We start from the raw sequence: 22,318 nt of genomic DNA on the forward strand, positions 1-22,318 counted from the left end.
TTACACTATTTGTGACCTTGAGTTTTCGTAGAAATCTTATCCCGTGACTGTTTAGAGTCCTAACAAGTAATAATGTTTTCCTGTATAAGTAAGCACAATAGACTGGTGTGGAATACTTCATAAAACACAGCCATCCTTGTCTCTCGTGACTCCATTTGATGAAAAGAACTAAAATTACATGCATCCTGTGACTGACATTACAAACTGCACAGCAGCGATTCTGAAATGGATGACATAATTTCCCAGTTAGAACCATATCCCATTTCAGATTGTTGAATGACCATTAAATCCTTATCTGTGAGAGAGCAAACTAAAAATCCCTGTAGTCATCACCTTCATACTATCAAGATCACATAAAAAAGACACAAAATGTCATGATTCTAACTGAGCCCATGAATAAATATCATAATTCTTACCTGAATTTATATTATCCGCTATGTAGATTATAGTTCCCATCTTGGAAAAATCAACAATGTATTCACAATACTGAGTGTTTGATTTAAATTCTTAGTTCATCTAATTGATAAAGATTTTCTTAAAGTGTGTTCCAGTCAGTAGAAACTGCCTGTGTTTGAAACAAATGGCAGCACTCTGCTGAGTTGATGTCTCTACAAGAAACCGGACTTGTGAGACTGCTCTTCCTCTCAATTCCCTTCCTGCACACATTGCCAACATATACATTACATACACATCAGCAGTGAAATAGCCTTTGGGATAATGGGACATTAACTTCAGTTTCAAACATAATGCAGAAGTAAGCATGGATGGATCATATGGCAAAATCTAAAATGGCAGAAAATGTCTAGGCATCAAGGGAAAGGGAATTTGACCAGAATATTAATCACCACACAATGTACCAGACTGTAGTATAAAATTGAGACATGCAAATATTAGTAAAGCAATTCTGATATTACCTCAAACAGTAAGAAACTGAAAAAGCTGTATGTTGTATATATAATAGCATTTGTTGGGGATGGTTAAAGGTTGATCATGACTATTGCATGACCTTAAAGTTCAAACAGCTTCTACCAGTCACCTGAAACTTGAGATTATATTTCAGCCTTGAAGTCAGTTTCTGGCATTTATTTGAAATATGCAGTGTTTCAAATTCATTTAAGGACTTATTAAATTTTAAAAAGGCATAATTGCTGGTGGAAACAACCTAATTTTTCCCCACTCCAGGGTCTCATAATGCAATTACTGAAGTTTCATGGAGAAGAAATTTCCAATAGGTTATTGAGAGAAATTCTGTGTGTGAACTTTAAATCCAAGCCATGCTTGTACTTGCATTCCAAGGAAGTAGTAAAATCAAATATTTCTAGCAAGACTGACCAGAAAAATATGCTGAATTCAGGATGTCCTTAAAGAGAATGTTGACACTCTGTGAAAACCCTTAAAATAATCTTCAATAAAATGTACCAGCTGTACAAAAGTTAAATTTATTATAAATGTACATTCAGTACCATATAAAACCTGCCATTTACAGACATTCACAGAACCTACCACATATCCTTCCTGCTAATACAGACACAGAATGGAAGAAAATCCCCTGGTAAATTTACATGCAGAGTGTTGCTCAATTAGTGTTACAACTGAAAATCAACTATTCTTCTGGAGTGAATCATGAAAGTGCCATTTCCAGGTCATTTCACATCACTCCAGCAATTCTACTAAGCACATTTGGTCATGAGTTAACCTTCCACTTCTGACCAATCTCTGTGGCTTCGGGGTGGTGGCGGGGGTGGGGGAGGCGCAAGAATAAATATCTGTAGTATGAAAGGCCAGGGTTCAGATGACAGTGACAACACTACTGACCCCCATGGTCGGATGATAGCATTGCCCATTGGGTCGGAAACTACACTACTGTCAATCAAGGGTTTGGCTCCGCCCCACCCATTAAAAGCGCACCTAAGGGTTGGCTTGGTAACACACCTTTGTTCTTGACCCTGAATCATTGGCTTGCTTGAATTACCTGAACAGGCTCCACCCAGTTGCAGCCCTATAAAAGATGGTACATGTAGGTTATTCTCTCTTTTTTCTGGTTGCTGCTGGGGTTGAGACCACAGGTGAGAGGGTGCACTTCCACAGGGGTCTAGGAGCATCCTAAGTAGATTCCCAGTAGTATAGAGCCATTGTTTGCCCAGATTCAGATGAGCTCGGACAATGTATTTGTTCGTTCCCTGATCATTTGTACTAGTTTGTTGCGTGTATGTGTGCCCTTCACCCCTGTTGTGACTTATCCCACGTTTTGCGATCACCCAAGTGTGAGTGTGCATTTGTTCCTTCACATTCTGCTCCCACGTCAGTCTTTGTAAATAAAATCCACCTTTTTAAAGTACAAAGACTGTGTGTCCAGATACTCTATTCTTAAGATCCAAAAGAACCTTTCTCATAACAACATCATTTTCCTGCGGTGTTTCTATGTTTCTTTTTGTGCATTGCAGGAGAGCTTGGAACATGTTTTCATGAGAGAGCCTGTAGATGAGCACTCCTGAAACAACATGGCTTTCCCAGAGTAACAGTGGATTGGAATGACTGTCAAGTAAGTGAATTACTTACACCTTTGGCACAGCCTGTCCTCTCACTACATTGAACTCTCCTTATCACCATCCCTGATCTCCAGCTAGCTTTGAGCCTGCAGTCACCCATTCTGCCACCCCCTGATCCAACTGCTGCTTGCCTTCCTCTGAGCTTCTCATCTTTTGATCTTTTGTTCTGATCTTTTGAACCACCCCTCTTAGTTTGAGCTCTTGGTCCCTTTCCATTCTACTGCCTGCCCATCTTCTGAACTACAGACCTCAGCTGCTACTCCCCACTCCCTGAAAACAGTAGCATCACTACTGGCCATAGCACAGGCCAGATGGGTCTGTGGCCACCAGCCCCTGTATTACAGCTGCACAAGATTCAGCGAACACAACAAATTTTGAGTGAAGGGTCAAAAACCAAAGCACACTCTCCCACTGGGCCTGTCTAGCACACCCAGAAATAGAATTTCTTGGCAATTTACATGCATAAAATGGAGGGTGTGAAGTCTATGCAAATCACGTTCTCCTTTAGAATTTACAAATCTAGGGTTTGGACAAATGGAGCACACTTTCCATTTCTGTGTGATCCAATTAGAAAGTCAATCAAAAAGGGCGGATATTTTTGTCTTGGTATTTGTTTCAAGAAAATTGTTTCAATAGGCTTAACACAGAGTCACAAAAAGATTGAAAGTCAAGTAGAATTTTTTTACAATATGCAATAGCAAACAATATTGAATTTCACCCACCTCAAAAATAGAGCTTTCCTGACAACATCATTTATAACAATGAGAACTTGACAGACATCCATCCTCTGCAGTGTTTCTGTCACATCTCATCACATATATTGATTCTTCCCTCCCCAAGCATCATTATTATTTCAGTGGCAGCTTTGATAAGACTAGAATGACATCCAAGCCAAAGTAAGTATTAATTGTTAACATTTCAGCATGAGGAGACTCCTACCCATGAACTTTTTCTCAGGACATTAACATTGGCAACAGCTTAGCTGGCTTAATGACAGCATCACACCAAATCGCAAAAGTGATGTAACACCTTTTTCTTTAGTATTTCATTTTGTTAAAGGAGAACTGATGGGTTCAAAATTAATTAGGCATCCAATGATAGCAGCATTTAAAAGAAAAATTGATTGATGTCACAATATGAATGTGTTACTTCCTATTGGTTACTAAAAGTGGTGACTAAGAGGGTTAGAATTCTGTCATCTGAAGGACAGAAATGAGATTGTCTCTTTCTTAGATCCCCTGATAATTACAATCAGGAGAATCAGACAGTAGAAAAAGCAATAGATATTATGTAAAAGTGATGAATTTTTATTTTATGTAATGAAATATTGCAAGATTGATTTGGCATCTTGAGAAACTGGGAAATAAAGACTTTCATAGTAAAATAAAAGCATATAATGGTTCTCAAAGTAAATAAATACTACTTGACTTCAAAATATCTACTTAAAAATTATAAAGAAGCAAAGTGCTGTTTATAATTTTAAGTGTACTAAAAGTGAAAGTTAAAGCTTGGCAATGTCTGCATTGCAGTGCATTGGATTATTTATAAATAATATCTCATTTTTTAACTTGCCAATGATAACTAATGCAAAAACTGTTAATTTATAATAAAAGTTAGTGTGTTCATAGTTTCTGGAATATTTTCAGATTCCATTTAACACAAAGGAACCATTTCAGATAAAATTCGCCTTTTGGACCCAATCCAAAATGGAACCTTATCTCCATAAACAAGCATGTGATAGAGCTAAAACAGCCATGTACAAATCGGCTTTCTGCTGGTAAAAGAGTCATATCTTATTAAGTGACTAATCAAGTTTTTGAGCAGTTTAATGATATAGGTAATATCAAATACATTCCCTTGTAATGCTCCTTTTCGTGCAAAAGGTGGCAACAGGAGATTGAAGGTGATTCAGATGCATGAGTCTAAGAGTTGTTGGAAAGTTGAGCCCTTAGAACTTGTTTGAAATGACTGTCTTCTCCATAGCTGGAGGTGGGTGGAATGGATTTGGGGACTACAGAGGAATGAGATCAGTCAGTTTATATTGATTTCACAGTGAAAGAATAAAATATTTTCATAGGACTTATCATGATACTCCAAACATTCTACCTCTAAAGTAGTACTGACTGCAGTTTGCTCTCTCTGGCCAGACAACCAGGGATAGTGTAGCTTGCTGGTTGGCCCCAATCCTTGGACTAATGTGGGCTTCACATGGTTGAAGAACACTAGTGAGTGGAAGGATCTCATTCCAGGAGGATAATAGATGGAGAGCAGGATGAGTGGGATTCAATAAGGGTGAGGGGGAAAGGAAAGAGGGAATTCTGGGGGTTACAAGAACAGAAGGATGAGAGAGCAGCTGAGGGAGTGGGTGAGAGAGAGAGCAGGTCTGAGGGTGAATAGGAAGATGTTAGGGAGGGGGCATTGAGGAGGTGTTCAGTGGAGGGGAATGAGGGGGAAGTTATTGAAGAGGGTCTGGGTAAAACCATGCATTTGTGCCTATCTGTTTGTGAGTAGAATGTAGCTACATCTGGGTTGATTGTAGTGAGTAACAAATGTGTGTTGATGTATATGTGTGTTGGGTCGGGTCTCCAACTAACATTGCTATTGAACCAAGACCTTGCTCTGTCAAGAGTGCTTGACAGCCAGTGTATAATGATCACACAATAGTAAACAAATACACATAGAGTTGACTTCCACTTCATCTCTTCACCTAGATGACTACCCAAAGAGATTTACACAGTACTTAGTATCTTTAGCATCTACCAACCATCTGCTAACACTCAGTTCTTTTGAATTTTTTTACCCAAATAGGAATAATATTTAGCATGGTACAGAAAGTGACACATAAATCAAATCTTAAAGTACACACCTAAGAAACACAGAAAAGAATTTTGTTCTAAAATGGAGTCTGGGTAAACTATCCTAGAAGCATGGTGAATAAACTCATAGGTTTGTGCGCTGCACTGAGTTACCATTTACTATTCCTTGTTGCAATGTGTTCTGTGTTGTGAAAGGCTTTGGGCTGGGTCATGCTCATCCCAACCTATAGCCTCTATAGCCTCACCCAGCAACCACACTAACCTTTAAAGGCTGCCATCTACCTTAAGGCCTTTGCTCCAAGTGGATGGGACTGCAAGTTGCAACCGTTCTGAGGCCTCATTCAAAATCAACAAACAATGTGCTGGAGGAACTCAGCGGGTAATGCAGCACCAGTGGGAGGAAAGAAATAGTCAATGTTTCTGGTTGAAACCCTGAATCAGGACCCATTCAATATCACTTTGATGCCTATAAGCAGCTCATGGTAATTGGTAATCAACTCAAGGTAATTAAACACAATTGATCATGATTTAGATCACTTAAAAAAAAGAAACGTAATTTTAAAAATAAAATTTAAAACACATTCATCTATTGTTCATTAATTAAAACATTGATGTGCAGAGAAATATAGAAAAATAAACAAAAAAATTAGTTAAGATTACATTTTCAATTGTTGGCAATCCCATTGAAATGAATGGGGTCATGCTACATGTGCCAGGTATGGCTGGTATAATGCTGAAGAACCAGATACAAAGATTATCCAGCCCTTCAGCTCAGTAAGCTATGAAGCACTCTTGGAGTCGGTTGTTAAACAATAGTACTCCCACATGCTGTTGAGAGGGAGTTCCAGGATTTAAATCCAGTGACGACATACTTCCAAGTCAGAAAGGTAGCAGTGTTCATGTGCACACAGGCGCTGGTATTTACATACCCTGGAACCCTTGATGGCAGAGATTTCTTGTTTTGAAGGTGCTGTCAGGGGCCTAGTGAGTACAGTGCATTTTGTAGATGCTTTACGTGCACTGGTAATGGATGGAATGAATGCTGTGGCTGATAGGTGGGATGCCAATCAAGCAGCAGCTTTGTCCTGGATGACACGAAGCTGCTTGAGAGTTGAAACTGCACCCATCCAGGTATCGTGCTGCAGCCTCGTCTTGTTAATGGCAGAAGAGATTTGGGGTGTCAGGTCGTGAGTCATTGATCACAGGGTGTCCTGCCTCTGACCTACTCTTATAGCCACGATAGCTACATAAGGTATCTTTATTAGTCTTTGGAATATGGGAGGAAACCGGAGCACCCAGAGGAAACCCACACAGACACGGGGAGAACGTACAAACTCCTTACAGACAGTGATGGGAATTGAACCCGGGTTGCTGGCACTGTAATAGCATTACACTAACCACTACACCACAGTGCCTACCCCATGGCTGGTCCTTTTGAGTTTGTTAAATTGTGATTCCCAAGATGTTAATGATGTATTTGACAATGGTAATGCCATTAAATGTCAGGGAGAGGTGATTAGACTCTTTCTTGTTGACAATGGTCATTGCCTGGTACTTCTGTGACATGAATATTACTTGACATCAGTCAGGCAAGTGCTGACATTTGGCCAGATCTTGCTGCATGCAAGTATGAACTGTTTTATTTGCTGAGGAGTTTAAATGGAGTTGAACATTGTGCAATCATCAGCCAAAATCCCCACTCCTGATCTTATCATGGGAAGTCATTAATAAAACTGCTAAAGACAGTTTGGCCTGCACTGTACTGTAGAACTCCTGCAGCAGTGTCCTGCAACCAACTTCCTTTTATGAGAAACCATTGTAGGAGATAATCAGGTGGAGATATTCTTGCTCCTGATTGAAAATGCCATGAGACATTGGTATGTCAAGAACATTAGATAATGTTTAGGTATTTTAGACAATTTAAGAACATTTTTCTTGATATAAGCATACTGTTTTAAACAAGATTTTTAATCATTATTATTGACAAATCCAAGAATCTTTATAAAAAGTTGGTGATTATTAGATCTTGATTGAGTTCTGCAGAGACTCAAAGTCTGGACCACAAAGGGAAATGGACATCACACTTGCCTCTGGGTAGCAGCTTTTATGATCTCAGAACACCTTAACCATTTACAGAGCTAAAAAAGTTAACTTAAGAAAAACTGTAGTGACTGTTATGATTCAGGGAAGTACAAGAGCCACTATATCACACAAGAAGGCTTCTCAAGCAGCAAGAAAACTGTTGACCAGGCCAATCTGATTGTGTTAGTTGGGGGATGAATGTGCCCATTTTCATGGGGTCTTTTACATCCAGCTGAGCTGGTGAAGAGAATTTCTGTTTGAAATTTCATGTAACAGGCAAACATTTCAGTGGTGTGGCATCCCTCAGTATTTCCATGAAGTATTAGACCAAATTATAATTTCTGGCCTCCCGTGCATCCCAGTTTTAACCACTTCACCATTGGCAGCTATACCTCAAGACTCCCTGTACCTGGCCTTGGAAATCCTCCTGAAGCCTATTCACCCCTCCCTCCTCCTTAAGAATATTCTTAAAATCTGCCTCTCAAGGGTTTGGACATCTATTCTAACATAAGTTGCTGAGTATCAAAATATATTTGATAATGCTCTTCTGAATTCCTTTGGAAACTTAACTGCATATGCTATATAAGTACTTCTTGTTGTTGAGTTTGTGATCTAGTCTCTGGGGTAACTTCCCGGATGCACACAGTTTTAGTATAATACTGAATTCCCAGCAAAGGCAATCAATGGATGTTGATTGAAGAGGGAGGAAGGTAAACTTTTCTAAGCACCTCCACCAACATAAAGGGAGAGGGCTCAAAATTTTATTAAAGTGAAACCTAGAAATTCATTTGCACAATATCTGACAAAAATTTTGTTAGTGTAACATTAACTGATTTTGCATGTTTGTGGCAGAAGTAAGGCCAGTTATTCATTCTATTGTGAAAGATTTTTATGTACCATGAGCTGTTTTTCTGATATCCAATTTCCCTAGATGATTTCAGTGATAGTGTAAATAGAGTTCTCACAGGATTTTGCACCACATTGGTGTAAATAGCAACTCTTGCTGTTCACTCATGGAAGAACCAGTTTTTAATACTACTGATCATTCAGACTGAACACTATTTAAAGGGTCAGGCACATCTGCTGCAGAAGTAAGTGTAGTGCTGCGGCACTATCTGTAAAACAAATCTCAAGTAGACTGGCTCAGACTGGGATCCAGGAGGCTTCAGTGGTTTCCCCCTTCCCTAAATTAACTGGACAAAAAGGCCAGAAGAAATCCTGCAAAAGACAAATAGTTCCATGTTCATCAGATGAGAAATGAGCACAAGACATGAGAATGAGCTCTGACAAAAGAGGTGACACCAAAACTTTCCCCACCCACGTTTCGCATTACAGACACCTCTAATCAACCTTCTTGCAGGAGCAATTTCTGTACAGGCTGACCTTCCACAAAGTAGTCTGCAGCCGCATCTGTGGCCCCTGCAAACCTTAAGTACAAGATTACATGGGTGGTTGCCACATTCTCAAAGTCAAGTCAGCATTATCCACACTCTCAGAAACTTTAGGATCCCTGTAGGTTGTCTCTAAGAAATGCTGCATTTACACTTTGCGGTACCCTGCTGCATTGTCAAAATCAAAATAAGCTCTGACATCAAAGTGGGTAACCTTTGATGTTTGGTCAATGTGACTTTTACATTTGCACCCAGAGGGGGCACTTGGCTGCATTGTGCATCCTCAAAAAGTGTAGGTATTCAAGGAGGCCACTTATGCTTTTACTGGCAACTTCATGCCACATAGCTCTGCACAGGGAGGCTGACTCCAGTGTTCACTATGTGAACTCTCACCCACCATTGTAGCATGCACCAATTCCTTGCTAGCACTCTCTGGTAGTTGAAAGATTGCTGGTTGCAATGTGCAACCCTCCCACGGCCACTTCATGAAGTCAGAGCTGTAAGGAAAAGCACTCCACCCATGCAAAATTCAAGCTGCAGTGCCCATTGTTCCTAAAACAGTGTAACATTACATGAAGGAGTGTCTCTCGCTGTTGGAACTGGCATTAATTTATTCCTTGATTTTTCTTTTAATGAAAACAGCTTTAGGGAGATTGCTAATGCATTTTTACAGTCAGAAAAGTGGTGCTGATGAATATCTAGGCTGTTACCTCCAGGACTCTCTATTTGCACTGAAACATCTTCCTGGGTTATGATCTGAAATCCTGGAATAGAGTTTTAAGCCAGAAGCGCAAACTCACAAACAGTACAACCTCCAGGTCAAAGTTGTTACCACTCTATGACATACATTTGTAATTCTGAAAATACCAGTAACACCAAATTCCTTCTTTGTCTCACATGGAAACAAAATCATCATTCTTTCATAATCACTGGGCCAAAATCATGGAATTCCCTACATGACAGTGCTATGGGGTATGGTCATAATACAAACAGTAGTGGTTCAAAGAAGTAACTCACCGGTACCTAAATAAATGGTGGCCTTGTCAGTGGTACCTACATGCCCCTGAATTAATCAGTTTTTTAAATGCTATGATAGGACACTGATCATCTGTGGATGATTGTCACCTAAAGCTGTAGTGAAGACTTGAAACAGGTGGATAACCTAGTTAGTCCAGGATTAAGGAAAGTCGAATTTATGTTCTCTTTACCTCTGAGAAGATTAAATATTTACATTCTAGATTAGTCCAAAGTTATCTAGGTAGTGGCATGCCCAAGTTGTACAACAAACATATTTTGCTACTGGTTCACAAATGGAAATTAATACTTAATGCCTCATTCTCCTGCTGAGGTAAAAGTATTAATTTCCATTCGTGATAGATGAACAAATGATATTCAGATAGGCTGAATAATCAGGCTAAATTATGAACAATGTTTATTAAAAAAAATCCTTTCGAAGCAGCAAGCAAATACCTCACATTTCGCAATATTTAACTCTTCTGGTGATTGCCCAAGCTAACAAAAAATTTAAGAAACACTTAGCTTTTATTTCCTTGGGATAAAAACAACTCCATGCAAAAAAAACTCTCAGATTTGCCTTTACGCATTGCAAAATAGTATGAAAATAAGGAACGGTTGAAACAGGAAAAAGACTTCGGTTTATATCTCACTATGAGTCCAGCTTCACATTTGAAGCTGTCAATCGTTATAAGATCCGGACACTCTGGGTAAAACGCCTGCTGCAACAGATTCCTACCTCCCGGTGGGTCAGCCAAATAATTATTTCCTTGTGCACCAGAAATCAAGCTTTGAATTGTTTCTCCACTGCCTGCCCACACCACACCTCAAAAACAAAATACAGACTCTTACATCACTTATTTTCTAATAAACTGCCTTTCTGATGTTTTTCAATGCATTTTGTCATACCTCACAATTTACCCTAGATATTGTGAGGTTGCCGTGGCATCCTTATATTGCAGTTGCTCTGTGTGCTGATCTGAGCAGTCCTAGTAAAAGGTCAATAGGAGACTAGAATCTGACATTTCCTCATCATCACAAACAATGATGAGGAAAGAAATGAGTAATAGGAATGCAAACACCTAAACAGTTATGTCAGGAAGTGTGCTTATCCTAATTGATAAGATTGTTCCCAGAGTTATTCCTGAATTAAAATGAGCATTATCCTGTACAAGATGGAAGTTAGGCCTTTGAATATGGTTGGGAGGGGCAGAATATGCAGACCCTCTTAACTCCACAATACAAGCTAAATAGCTTCCCTTTAGTAATCTCGGGTGGATTACACTTTCACTTTCCTTTAATTAAGTGAACTCATGTTTATTTTTGTAGTTTAAAATTGTATGTTCCAGAACCAACTTGTCTTTCAGCTCTAAACTTTACCCAATACAACATTATACTTAATTGACTATTTTATCCAACATTTCATACAGACATCCCAATATTAACATATCACTGTCTAAGTGCTGAAGGTACAATGTTTTCTAATCAATTGTCCTTGAAATGTATCTCACTAGCTGAGTAGACCTGTTGATGACAGCTTCACATTGATACTTTGTGCATGATTGATGACCAGCTCCAAGCACTTCTCTTCCACCTTCACTACAGTGGAAAATAACCTATTGTGTGTAGATGCTTCACATTTCCAGCCTGCATTGTTTTACAATTATCTCTCAGTCATCTGACATGTTAGTCTGTCTACTTAGTCTTCCAATGCTACCAACCTACCCTACAGTAGTGACTGAGGTGGGGAAAGGGGAAAGAGAGAACCACTTATGGTTTTATCTCTCAGGTCTCCACTGATCTCCACCTGAAACTGCAGAGTTAGGCCCATTGAGAACAAACTTCATAGTTTAACAAAAAAAGTCTCTGGCATCACTTAGAAAGTTACTTTTCAAAATATCATCCAATTACAGACTTGTTGCAACACATATACCACAATATCATCAGGCTTCTTTTCCCCTGCAATTGAATGCTAACTGTAACACTCAAAATCTCTTAAAGGCCCACACACACACACACGCCACGTTCTATTTTAAATTTACACCAGTAACAATCACTGTGTTTAGTAACTCCAACACTTAAGTACTATTACATTAAGAGATTCAGGAAGGACAATAACATTATGTACCAAAGTGTTGAACAGACATCACTTTACATTATGACCAATTGCAATAGTTCTCTAGATGAAAGTGAGAAACTAATGTAGTTGTTGTCTTTGAAGTTCCTCTAGAATGAGAAAGTGACAAGAAGCACACCAGTCCCAGATAGGTACATACTTTAGTGGCTCTTTGCTCAAATGTACATTGCCAAATACTGTCTTTTGACAATACAGAAGGACAATGGGTGAGAAATTCATTCATGAAACTCTAGTAAAGATGCTGCTCTCTCACTGAAAGGTTGGGTTAACTTGGAGTAGAACAATTTTATGCACATTTCTGAGTGCCTTAACACACGATGGGAAATCTCTTTCCTCATTTTTTTGAAGGGATTTTTATTCTCTTCTTTGCAATACAAAACTCCACATTATGTTAACAATAGTGCAACACAAAAGTTCATCTATGGTGAGATTTTTAACCTCACAGGAATGAAAAACACAACAGTTCTTATTTGCTCACAAATCTTTCAGCTCTAGCTAAACCGATTTCCCCAAAACTGATATTTAATGGACCAACGCTCAATCTATATTCTTTGTCCTCACTGAGATCTGTGACCTCTTATGACTCAAATGCAACCTCAGACATGTGCCTTGGCTGCCTTGCCTGTGTCAGTGAGGGTCACAGTTCTTCTCCACTTGCTAGCCTCATAAGAATTTCAGGCCACATCTCAGAGCTTATTGCACACTGCTGCATTAGGAAGGTGACCCAAACTCCATATTCAAGGAGTGTACCTTCAGCCCACAGGAATAGGCAGGAGCATTTGACTGCATTACAGACTTCCTCAAAGTGCAGGCTCTCAAAGGTGGCATTCATGTTCCCATAGGGACCTACCTGGCAAATTCCTACCAAGAGCAACTGGCAGCGATGCTGTGGTTCTTTGTGGTCCCATGCACAAAGAGCACAACACCAGCAGACTCTGTTCTTCTCCAGCCTGTCTAAGTCCCTCTGCCCTCCTTAGAACACTCTCCCATCTTCCACCCATCACTTTCGCATTCAGTCATAACACTCCCCTGAAGCCAGAAGAATTGCTTGTATAGTGGCACATCCCTTTAGGAGCTGGGCTGCTGTGCTACATGTTGAGGACAGTGAGAACGTGCAATACAGCAACGGAGAAGGTTAAGCTGAAAATGACAATGTCAGTCTCAGCACACCATTACACAGGGAAATGGGGAATCCAACATTACCACTCTGTGAACCTCACAGCTGAAGTCCTCTTTATGCAATTTTCACAAAGAACATTCGGTGACCCAGAATTCTGTTGTTATGTCAAAAAACTGGGAAGGGGCATTTTCTCGACCAATAAATAGGAAAAACTATTCAAGTCTGAAGCACCCATTGGTTAGAAATGTTATTATGTTCAAGAAACCAAATTAAACATTATAGTACCAGTTTGTATGAATAATGCCTGCAATGAGTTCTTGGTCTTTGTCTTAAAGTCAGAATAAAATGATAAGTAGAAATCAGCCCTTTTTTGCACTGGAGAGTGGGAAAAAAATCTTTTCTAGCTGGAAGCTAAAGGCAGCGATGGGGCAATTATAGTATTGATGAGGTAGAAAATAGCTCCTTGGTTAAGAGTGAAGTAGATCTTATCCTTATTAAGACAAAGTGATCAAAACACACACTTTCAGGGAATTACGGACAATTAAATGTAAAAGAAAACAGAACTCTTTTACCACCATTAAGAGTTAAAACAAAACAGAAAAATTTGCAGTTCAAAAATAATCTGACATTCTGTAGACAGATTTGCCATGACAAAGCATTTTAGAGCACCTACCCTTACTGTTGCCTGTTTCCTTGCCATCCATTGTTTTCTCCAGGTCTCCACTAACTCTACAATCTGGAAGATTTCCAAGCTGTTGCTTTGATGGCAGAAAGGGTGAACCTCCACCTCTCAATTCCTGTAAAAGAAATAAAGAAACAAAAAAGTGTTAAGAGCTATTTGGAAACACTGTGGTTTTCCTCTTACGGTTTATGTTGAGCTCAATCCCTTATCAGAGGAACTGATCATACAGTTGCTCTCAGTAAAGTAAGCACACAAAAGGCACAAAGCATACCACATTAGTTTCAGCGCAAGCATATTCTACAGGCAAATTCCTCACTCTACACATCTCTGCTGATCAGTTACAGGTTTTTATAAAACAGGAAGAATGACATCACTGAATACATAATAGGTATTCAGTGCCATGTATAATGCAAAGACCACCATTCAATTAATTGTTCATAATAATGTAATTTCATTCATTTAAAACTGAATATCTCAGTTTCTTAAAAGACTTCTGAACAGTGTAATCTTGCCAATATCAACTCTTCAGAATAAAAATTATTTTAAAAGTTTGTGCCAAGACAGATAGTATGTTACTTTGCAAACAAACACATTTGTATTGTAAAGTCTAAACTGAATTTAATCTGTATGAAAATTTAGCAGTGTGGTGAATTAACTCTACATACCATTCTGTATAAAAGAACACATTTCTAGGTTTGGTTACATGTAACTTACGAAGTATAACTGAAGTTAATTATTTGCTCATGAGCAAATATATTTTGAGAATAATCAGTTATGTGTTCATTTTACTAAGAGATATTAAGCTACTGGAAAAAAATTATGAAACCATTCATAAGATTTGTGGCATTATATGTGTTAATGTAAACAAGGTGTGAGAAAAGAGAACCTATTTTACAAATATGAAAACTAAAATCTCATACCAGAAGCACAAGATTAAAGTTTCATCAAAACTGGAGGAAATAAAGAAAGACATACATTTATACACAGTTCACAACTCCCTGTGGTCAGAAGCTTTTTACAGCCAATGAAGTACCTTCTAGTTGAAGCATTGTCGTTATTGCAATGGACCAAGGCGGTCAGTATGTGTAGAGCAAGCTGCCACAAACAGCAACGTGTTAACAGCTAGACATTCTGTTTTCAGTTCTGTTTTATAGGGAGAACTGTAGGGCAGGACACTAGATTGATCTTCTAAGCGGTTTTTGAAAACAGTGCCCTGGATTCTTTTACTTCAAGGCGGCACTTGCTTTAGTACCCCATATTGTGCTCTGTTGTGGGCAGTTGTTCATAGAGAGCCACTGCCCACCAGCCCTCCACTCGTCAGTAGGTTTTCAGTTTCTGCTCTGTGCTCTGCAACAGAGGCAGCTGAAGGTCCCATGAAGCAGTGTCCTACCCATTTGATTGGGATTGATGACCTTCATTAAAAAGGATGTTTAGGTTAAGTTTTTTTTATTTACTTTATTTCATTTTGTGTTTGACTTAAAATAATTTACAGAAATGTAACATTTTAGCTAATTTTAATTTGGTTTAATTTATTTTAACATATCTGTATGTGTTTTAAGTACTGAAGTCTAATTACATTATTTCTAAATGCCAATGAATTTAAAAATAGTGAAAGTTGACATTAACAGCAGTGAGCTGTTGAAGGCTAATGGAGCACCTCTGGTTCTGCCATCAAAGGCCTGGTTGCCACTCAATAAAGTGATACACAAGAGGTTATTGAACAAAATTACAGTGCATAGAATATACAGGCGCAGATTGAAAATTATCTAACAGACAGAAAGTAGTAGGAATACATGGTTCACCTTTAGGTTAGGTGGCTGTGTAAAGCTGGGTGCTGTAGGGAACAGTGCTGGGTCCCCAGTTATTCACAATCTATATTAATAATTTGGATGGAGGAATCAAGTGCAATATATCCATGTTCGTTGATGCAAGAAAGCTGCGGACTTGTGCGGAGGATGCAAAGAAGCTTCAGGGGAAATAGACAGTCTAAGTGAATGGGTGAGGACGTGGCAGATGCAATATTAAGTATAAAAACATGAAGTCATGCACCTTGATAGAAAAAATGGAAAAGCAGAGTATTTTCAAAAGGTGAGATGTTGAAAGGTGTTGGAGTTCAGAAGAATTTGATTATTCTTTTAAGTGAATCACTGAAAGTTGACATGCAGGTACAGCAAGCAATTAAGGCGGCAAATCGTATGTCGGACTTTATTACAAGAGAATTTAAGTGTGAGTGTAAAGACGTTGCAAATATATATGACACTAGTGAGATCTCATCTGAAATATTATGTACAGGGTGGTCTTGCTATATAAGGAAGAAGATAATTGTGATAGATGGAATGGCAGGTTTGTCCCACAAGGAGAGGTTAAGCAAATAGCCTCTTTATTCTAGAGTTTCATAGATTAAGAGGCAATCGCATGGAAACCTTCTGTTCCAGATAATTTGAAAGAGAACCACTGTCTCTTTGAATGAAATATAATCTCATTTCTTCTGAATCTTTATGTTAACTCACAATGCAGAAACCAAACATCTTTCAGAAACTCATTTTTCTTTAAATCTGTGAAGTTAACAACAGCATTCATGCAATATTTATATGCTACTCCTTTAACATAGCAAAAGTACTCCAAGATGGATGAATGGTGAGAATTTGAACAAGAACAGCAGAATATTTAATGACCTCAAGTTTATAGAGATTAGAACATGGGAGGTCAACTAAGAAAAATTAAGTTTCAAAGGTTTGGTTGATGGTTTTATCATCTGAGCAGTCGATTATCTGAGGCAATGATGCCATTTGATGTTGGAAATATGTGATTGTAATGACTGTGTACTTCAGGGTTAAGAGTGACACCAAGTCTGAGGACTGTGCCTTATATATAGAGTAGACACAGAATGACCTGCTTCTATTGTGTGTGCTCGTATGCTCGTTCATGACCCCTTCCATTTCACAGAAGAGCCACTGAGAGTAGGCTTTAAAGTAGAAAGGATCCCTTGGGGCTAGGAAAGGTTAGTGTGACTATGGGGATCATCTGGGGCACAAAGGTGAGAAGCTTGCACAATATCTTAACTAAGAGACAGCAGCAACAGCAGTACTGGATCTGATGTCAAGATCGACAATTGGCAATTGAATGTACAACATACAAGGGAAAAATGCCACCTTTTGCTGCAAATGAACCTAACTTTACTGCTCGATTCATTTTTCTTAATACTTTCTGATTACTCAGCACTATTTCCATCTATCAGACTTAAGAAAATGAATTAACCTGAAAGACAGATGCAAGAAATAGTAATGCCTGATTATACCTTGTCTATTGATAGAAATACTGGCATTTGCCAACTTTATGCTGGCTGTGTTCCAATAATTTTTGCATATAATCGTCACTGTTCATTGGCTGCATGCATCAGCAAGGGGCCTCAGGATCACGTGGGCCTAGACTTATGGCTAGACTGCTCCAATTAAAGAGACAGAACTTGATCATTGACTTGATCACTGAAAAAGAAAGAATAAACCTGACACTAAACCATCCTTAAGACACTCTATCAATCTGTCCAAACTTCACGACATCACCACCTGACAATAACAGTCCATGATGGGACATTGAAAACTGTGGATCACTTCCTATATCTCAGGCACCATCTCTCAGTGAAGGCAGATATCGATGATGAAATCCACCATCATTTCCAGTGTGCTATCACACTGGAAAAGAATGTTTGAAGATCAAGACCTCAAACAGACCCTTAAGCTCTTGACTTACTGGGAAGCTGTGACCACTCCCCCATACACCACCCCCGCCACTCTGCCCCATTTGCTTTGGAGACATAGACTATTTACAGCAGGAAACTTAAAGGATTGGTGATGAGCCACCAATTGTCCAAATCCATTGACAGGATAACAGAACATCAGCATTCTCTCCCATGCCAACAGCTCCAGCACAGACCCTTTAAATATGCTCAGGCAGCCCTTATGGGCAGGACACATCGATTTCAACTCCGATGCCAAATGCCCAAAACGGGTACTCTGCACCAAACTTCTTCATAGCAAGAGATCACTTGAAGGCAAAGAAATCGCTATAAGTATCTTCTTAGAGCTTCCTTAAAAAGTATAACAACCTTGGCAACTCAGAGATCCTTGAATGTCTTCACTGAGAACATACAGTATAGTTAGTCACTTCCTGCCACCCGCACCCCCTCCCCACCCCCATCGCCATCTGAGATTCTGGAAACAACAGTGATGTCATCGGCGAATTTATAAATGACACTTGAGCTGTGCCTAGCCACGCAGTCCTGAGTATATAGAGAGTAGAGCAGTGGGCCTGTGTTGATTGTCAGCGAGGAGGAGATGTTATTACTGATCCTCACTGACTGTGGTTTTCTGATAAGGAGGTCGAGGTTCCAGATGCAGAGGGAGGTACAGAGGCCCAGGTTTTGAAGCTTGTTGATTAGTACTGAGGAGATGATGGTGTTGAACGCTGAGCTGTAATTGATAAACAGCAGCCTGGTGTACGTTTTGCTGTTGCCTAGGTGCTCCAAACCTGAGTGGAGAGTCAGTGAGATTGTGTCCGCTGTAGACCTGTTGTGGCGGTAAGCAAATTGCAGCGGGTCCAGGTCCTTGCTCAGGCAGGAATTAGTTCTAGACATGACCAACTTCTCAAAGCACTTCATCACAGTAGATGTGAGTGCTACCAGGCAATAGTCATTGAGTCAGCTCACCTTGCTCTTCTTGGGCACTGGTATGATTGATGCCCTCTTGAAGCGGGTGGGAATCTCCGACTGCAGCATTGAGAGGTTGAAGATGTCCTTGAACACTCCAGCTAGTTGGTCGGCACAGATTTTCAGTACCCTGCCAGGTACACCATCAGGGCCTGACACTTTCTGGGGCTTCACCCTCTTGAAGGATATTCTGACATCAGCCTCCGAGACAGAGATCACAGGGTTGCCAGATGCTGTGGGGATTCACACAGGCGTGGTGTTGTTCTCCCTTTCAAACCGTGCATTAAAGGCATTGAGCTCATCATGGAGTGAAGCAATACTGCCATTTATGCTCTTAGGTTTCACCTTGTGAAACCCTGCCATAGCTGTTGTGCATCCAATTCTGTCTGTAACTTCACAGACAGATGGCCTTCCGTAGCTCAGACCAGGACTTCTGTAGGGTTCTGGATTGCCAGTTGTGAACGCCATAGATCTAGCCCTCAGCGGACTGTGAATCTCCCGGTTCATCCAGGGCTTCTTGAAGGCACACACTTATCCACACAGGTCTTGATGAAGTCGGTGATGACCGTGGCATATTCATCCAGATCCAAAGATGAATCCCTGACTATGGTCCAGTCCACTAATTCAAATTTTAGATGTTAATATATCTGTAAACTGATAGAATTATTGTTTTGTGATCATGTAACCAAATCAAAAATGATCATCTCTCTCTAATGTGATCTGTAATTAGTAATGGTACAAATCACCCATCTGAAGCAGGCATGTTTGAGCAGCATGCAGTCCTGGATTCAATACTCAAACACCGTATGCATTGCAGAGAAACAGGGATTGGAGGGAGTTGGTGGAGAAGGTGGAAGGCAGACACCCTTCAATTACTCAATGTATGGAGATAATTACAGGTTGTCGTTTGCTGAAAAATCCTAATTTCATTGGATGTTCTCCTTCAGCGGACTGTTTAGGCACCAACCATTGCTCTAGTTCCTTTACATCTCTATTGACAACGTAAATAATATTTCAAGTCTCTCACTGATAGTAGATTAAACATCCAATCTAAACAAAACCTGACTTTATTGAAAGGAAAATGTCACCACTTCAAAATGTCATTCAATCAGTTTTAGTCATATCTGATACTGTATTATAATTGTGTTATTTTTAATCATTGTTAAAATGATTAAAAGTGATAAAATGCAAATATTGCTTTGAACAGTGGCATGAACTTATTTTTGCATTAAATTAGCACGCCTGTTTTTAAAGCAGGTAGCTCTACAAAGCTATACAAGAGCTTGAAAGTTCTTGGTATCAATACCTGTGCTTATCAAACACTGGGTTTAATCAAATATTACTGGAACTACAATTTGTACGTTAGATCCCAAGGACAGAGAAAAAAAATTCCAGTCCTCTCCAATCTGGGATTATTTTCTGTCACCGGGATCTGACTTTCGACAGCACAGCACCAAATTTGGAAAATTTCTCATCCTTCCATTACCAATGATTTGAAGCAAGCCATCCATTTGGCACTGGAATGTAAATGAAACCCAGGTTTTCAACTACCTTAGATTTCCCACCAGCAAGAACAAGTTAGAAATAGATTTCCTGTGTGCAGCTGAAGGTGAAATAAGCTAAATGGCTCTATATATTAAAAAACATCTTAAAAAAAAGAACAACAGGATTTGAAGGTCAGAGAAAAAAGTGCAAAAGAGGTGCATTAGATTACTATCACATATGATGGACCAGTTATATGGAGACACTGAAGAAGTCAGGGTTGTTTTCCATAAGAGTTAAAAGAAGTTTTCAAGATCATGAAGGTTTTTGATACCCTGGCATGTGGATCAGTTACCAAAGCAAGAGGATTAAGATAGTTGGCAAAATAACGAAAGAACATTTGAGCAAGTTTTACAGGAAGTTGTTACGATTTTGAATGTACTCCCTGATAAGGCACTGGACACAGATTCAACAGGAATTTCAAAAAGGAAGATGGATGCATGCTTAGAAAGAGGAAACTACTACTCTTATGGGATATGCAGGAGGAAGGGGTTAGATAGTCTTAGGCGAGGTGTGAAGGTCGGCACAACATTGCGGGCCGAATGGCCTGTATTTTGCTGTAGTGTTCTATGTTGCATGTATGTTCTTGAAAAGACTCGAACATTGGATAGTTTTATAGAGAAGTAGCACCAGCATGTTGGGTGAATGCACTTCTGTGTTTTTGGTTTGATACTACTCATTGTAAATATTGTTCTATTAACTATGATTGGATGACTTAATAAAAGCCTGGTTCAATCCTCTGTACACACAGCTTTTACTACTTTGCTAATTATTCCTATGTCAATGATTTTCCCACAATCTTATTTTAGAAAAGAGTCATTTTGATCCAAATGTGATTTCTTATCAAAGTATTGTTTCTTCTGAAAATTACACAAGGTACTCTTTAAATTAGCAGATAACTTGCATTGTGGTTATGATCTGGAATTCACTTCATGTGAGGGTGGAAACAGTCAACTCAGGTTTTCAGGACTACAGGGCAAGCGTGGGAAAATGAGACTGACTTGATTGCTCTACAAGGAGTTGGCATGGACTCAGTAGACCAAATTGCCGCCTTCTGCACCATAACTACTCTACAGTGCTAAATTGTTTTGTCTTGATTTGCATGGGCATGATGTTGTCATCTATGTGTAAATCCGAAATTTGGTCCACTTTTTTGCAAGTATTACAAGGTAATAAATGCACTTCCTCAAACTTTCATATTTGCATTTTTATTCCTATGGTGTCCCCTATCAGTACTTATAGTAATCCATTAGACTTGCACCTGTTTTTGATGGAATACTACAGCTCTGATTAGCACAGAAAACATATCCATTGCTCCTGGACTAAGGAATACAGAACCATTAGACCAGAAATAGATTGGACAGCTCCATATCAGAGTCCAGCCTGAGAAAAAAAATCATATGTTTCCCCAGCAGCTCTGAGGCATACGTCCTTGTTTAAGCCAAGTATGTAACAGGCCAATTGCAGTTAATCCAGATATCTCTCTTTACTACACACCTTTTACCTTGAAAAAAAAATAGGCCAGTAATTATTGAACAAGAGCTTTTGTGGCACGTTTTGAGGCTATAGGAACACAATTGAAAAATAACCTAACAACAATGCCCAAATCCTTTTGCATTTTAAACCAGAGGCTCCAAGCTGTGGTACATCTATATTCCTGAAGATATAGAAAAAATCATTGGGAGCTATGATGAAGTAACCGTGTAATGCAGATTTAATTTTCATTATACAGTAAGATTTTGAATATTTACCTTAATTGAGATGATCAATGCGCATAACTCCAGATCTCCAAATGTTTGGTGTGTTTGTCTTTGTTTGAACACATGGAAATACAATTAAGCTTCTGAGAGAAGGGGCATGAATGACTCTGAATAACAAATAGCACTTCACACTTAAAAAATAAAAAAACAAAACTTATATTGAAGAACAAACCTTGCATATACTTCTTGCCTTAGCTCTCTTCCTATTCGTACAGAACACATAGTTGAACAAAAAGAATATGAAAACCGCTTATTTAACTACAAACACAAAATATGAAACTGTGCTATGTAGATTATATAATCCTTTTGTACCATTAATTCATTGTTTAAATTGGGCAATGGAGAGTGCACATTAAAGCTAGAGGCTTAAGGTGCTAGGGCTTTATTCACTGGAAAGGAGGAGGATGAGAGGAGACATGATAGAGGTATATAAAATACTGAGAGGAATAGATAGAGTAGACAGTCAGCGCCTCCTTCCCAGGGCACCAATGCTCAAGACGAGAGGTCATGGCTTTAAGGT

General features: G+C 39.2%; 1 protein-coding gene across 1 annotated transcript in view; it reads right to left on the reverse strand.

Annotated features, from left to right (window-relative positions):
• xirp2b (xin actin binding repeat containing 2b) overlaps positions 1–22,318 on the reverse strand; it is a 103,728-nt gene that overhangs the window by 41,783 nt on the left and 39,627 nt on the right. Inside the window, 1 exon segment of the mRNA XM_052027785.1 lies at positions 13,783–13,906. Within this exon segment, the coding sequence (XP_051883745.1) occupies positions 13,783–13,906 (124 nt within the window).

Source organism: Pristis pectinata, chromosome 1, assembly GCF_009764475.1.
Source record: "Pristis pectinata isolate sPriPec2 chromosome 1, sPriPec2.1.pri, whole genome shotgun sequence".
In the NCBI taxonomy this organism is placed as follows: domain Eukaryota; kingdom Metazoa; phylum Chordata; class Chondrichthyes; order Rhinopristiformes; family Pristidae; genus Pristis; species Pristis pectinata.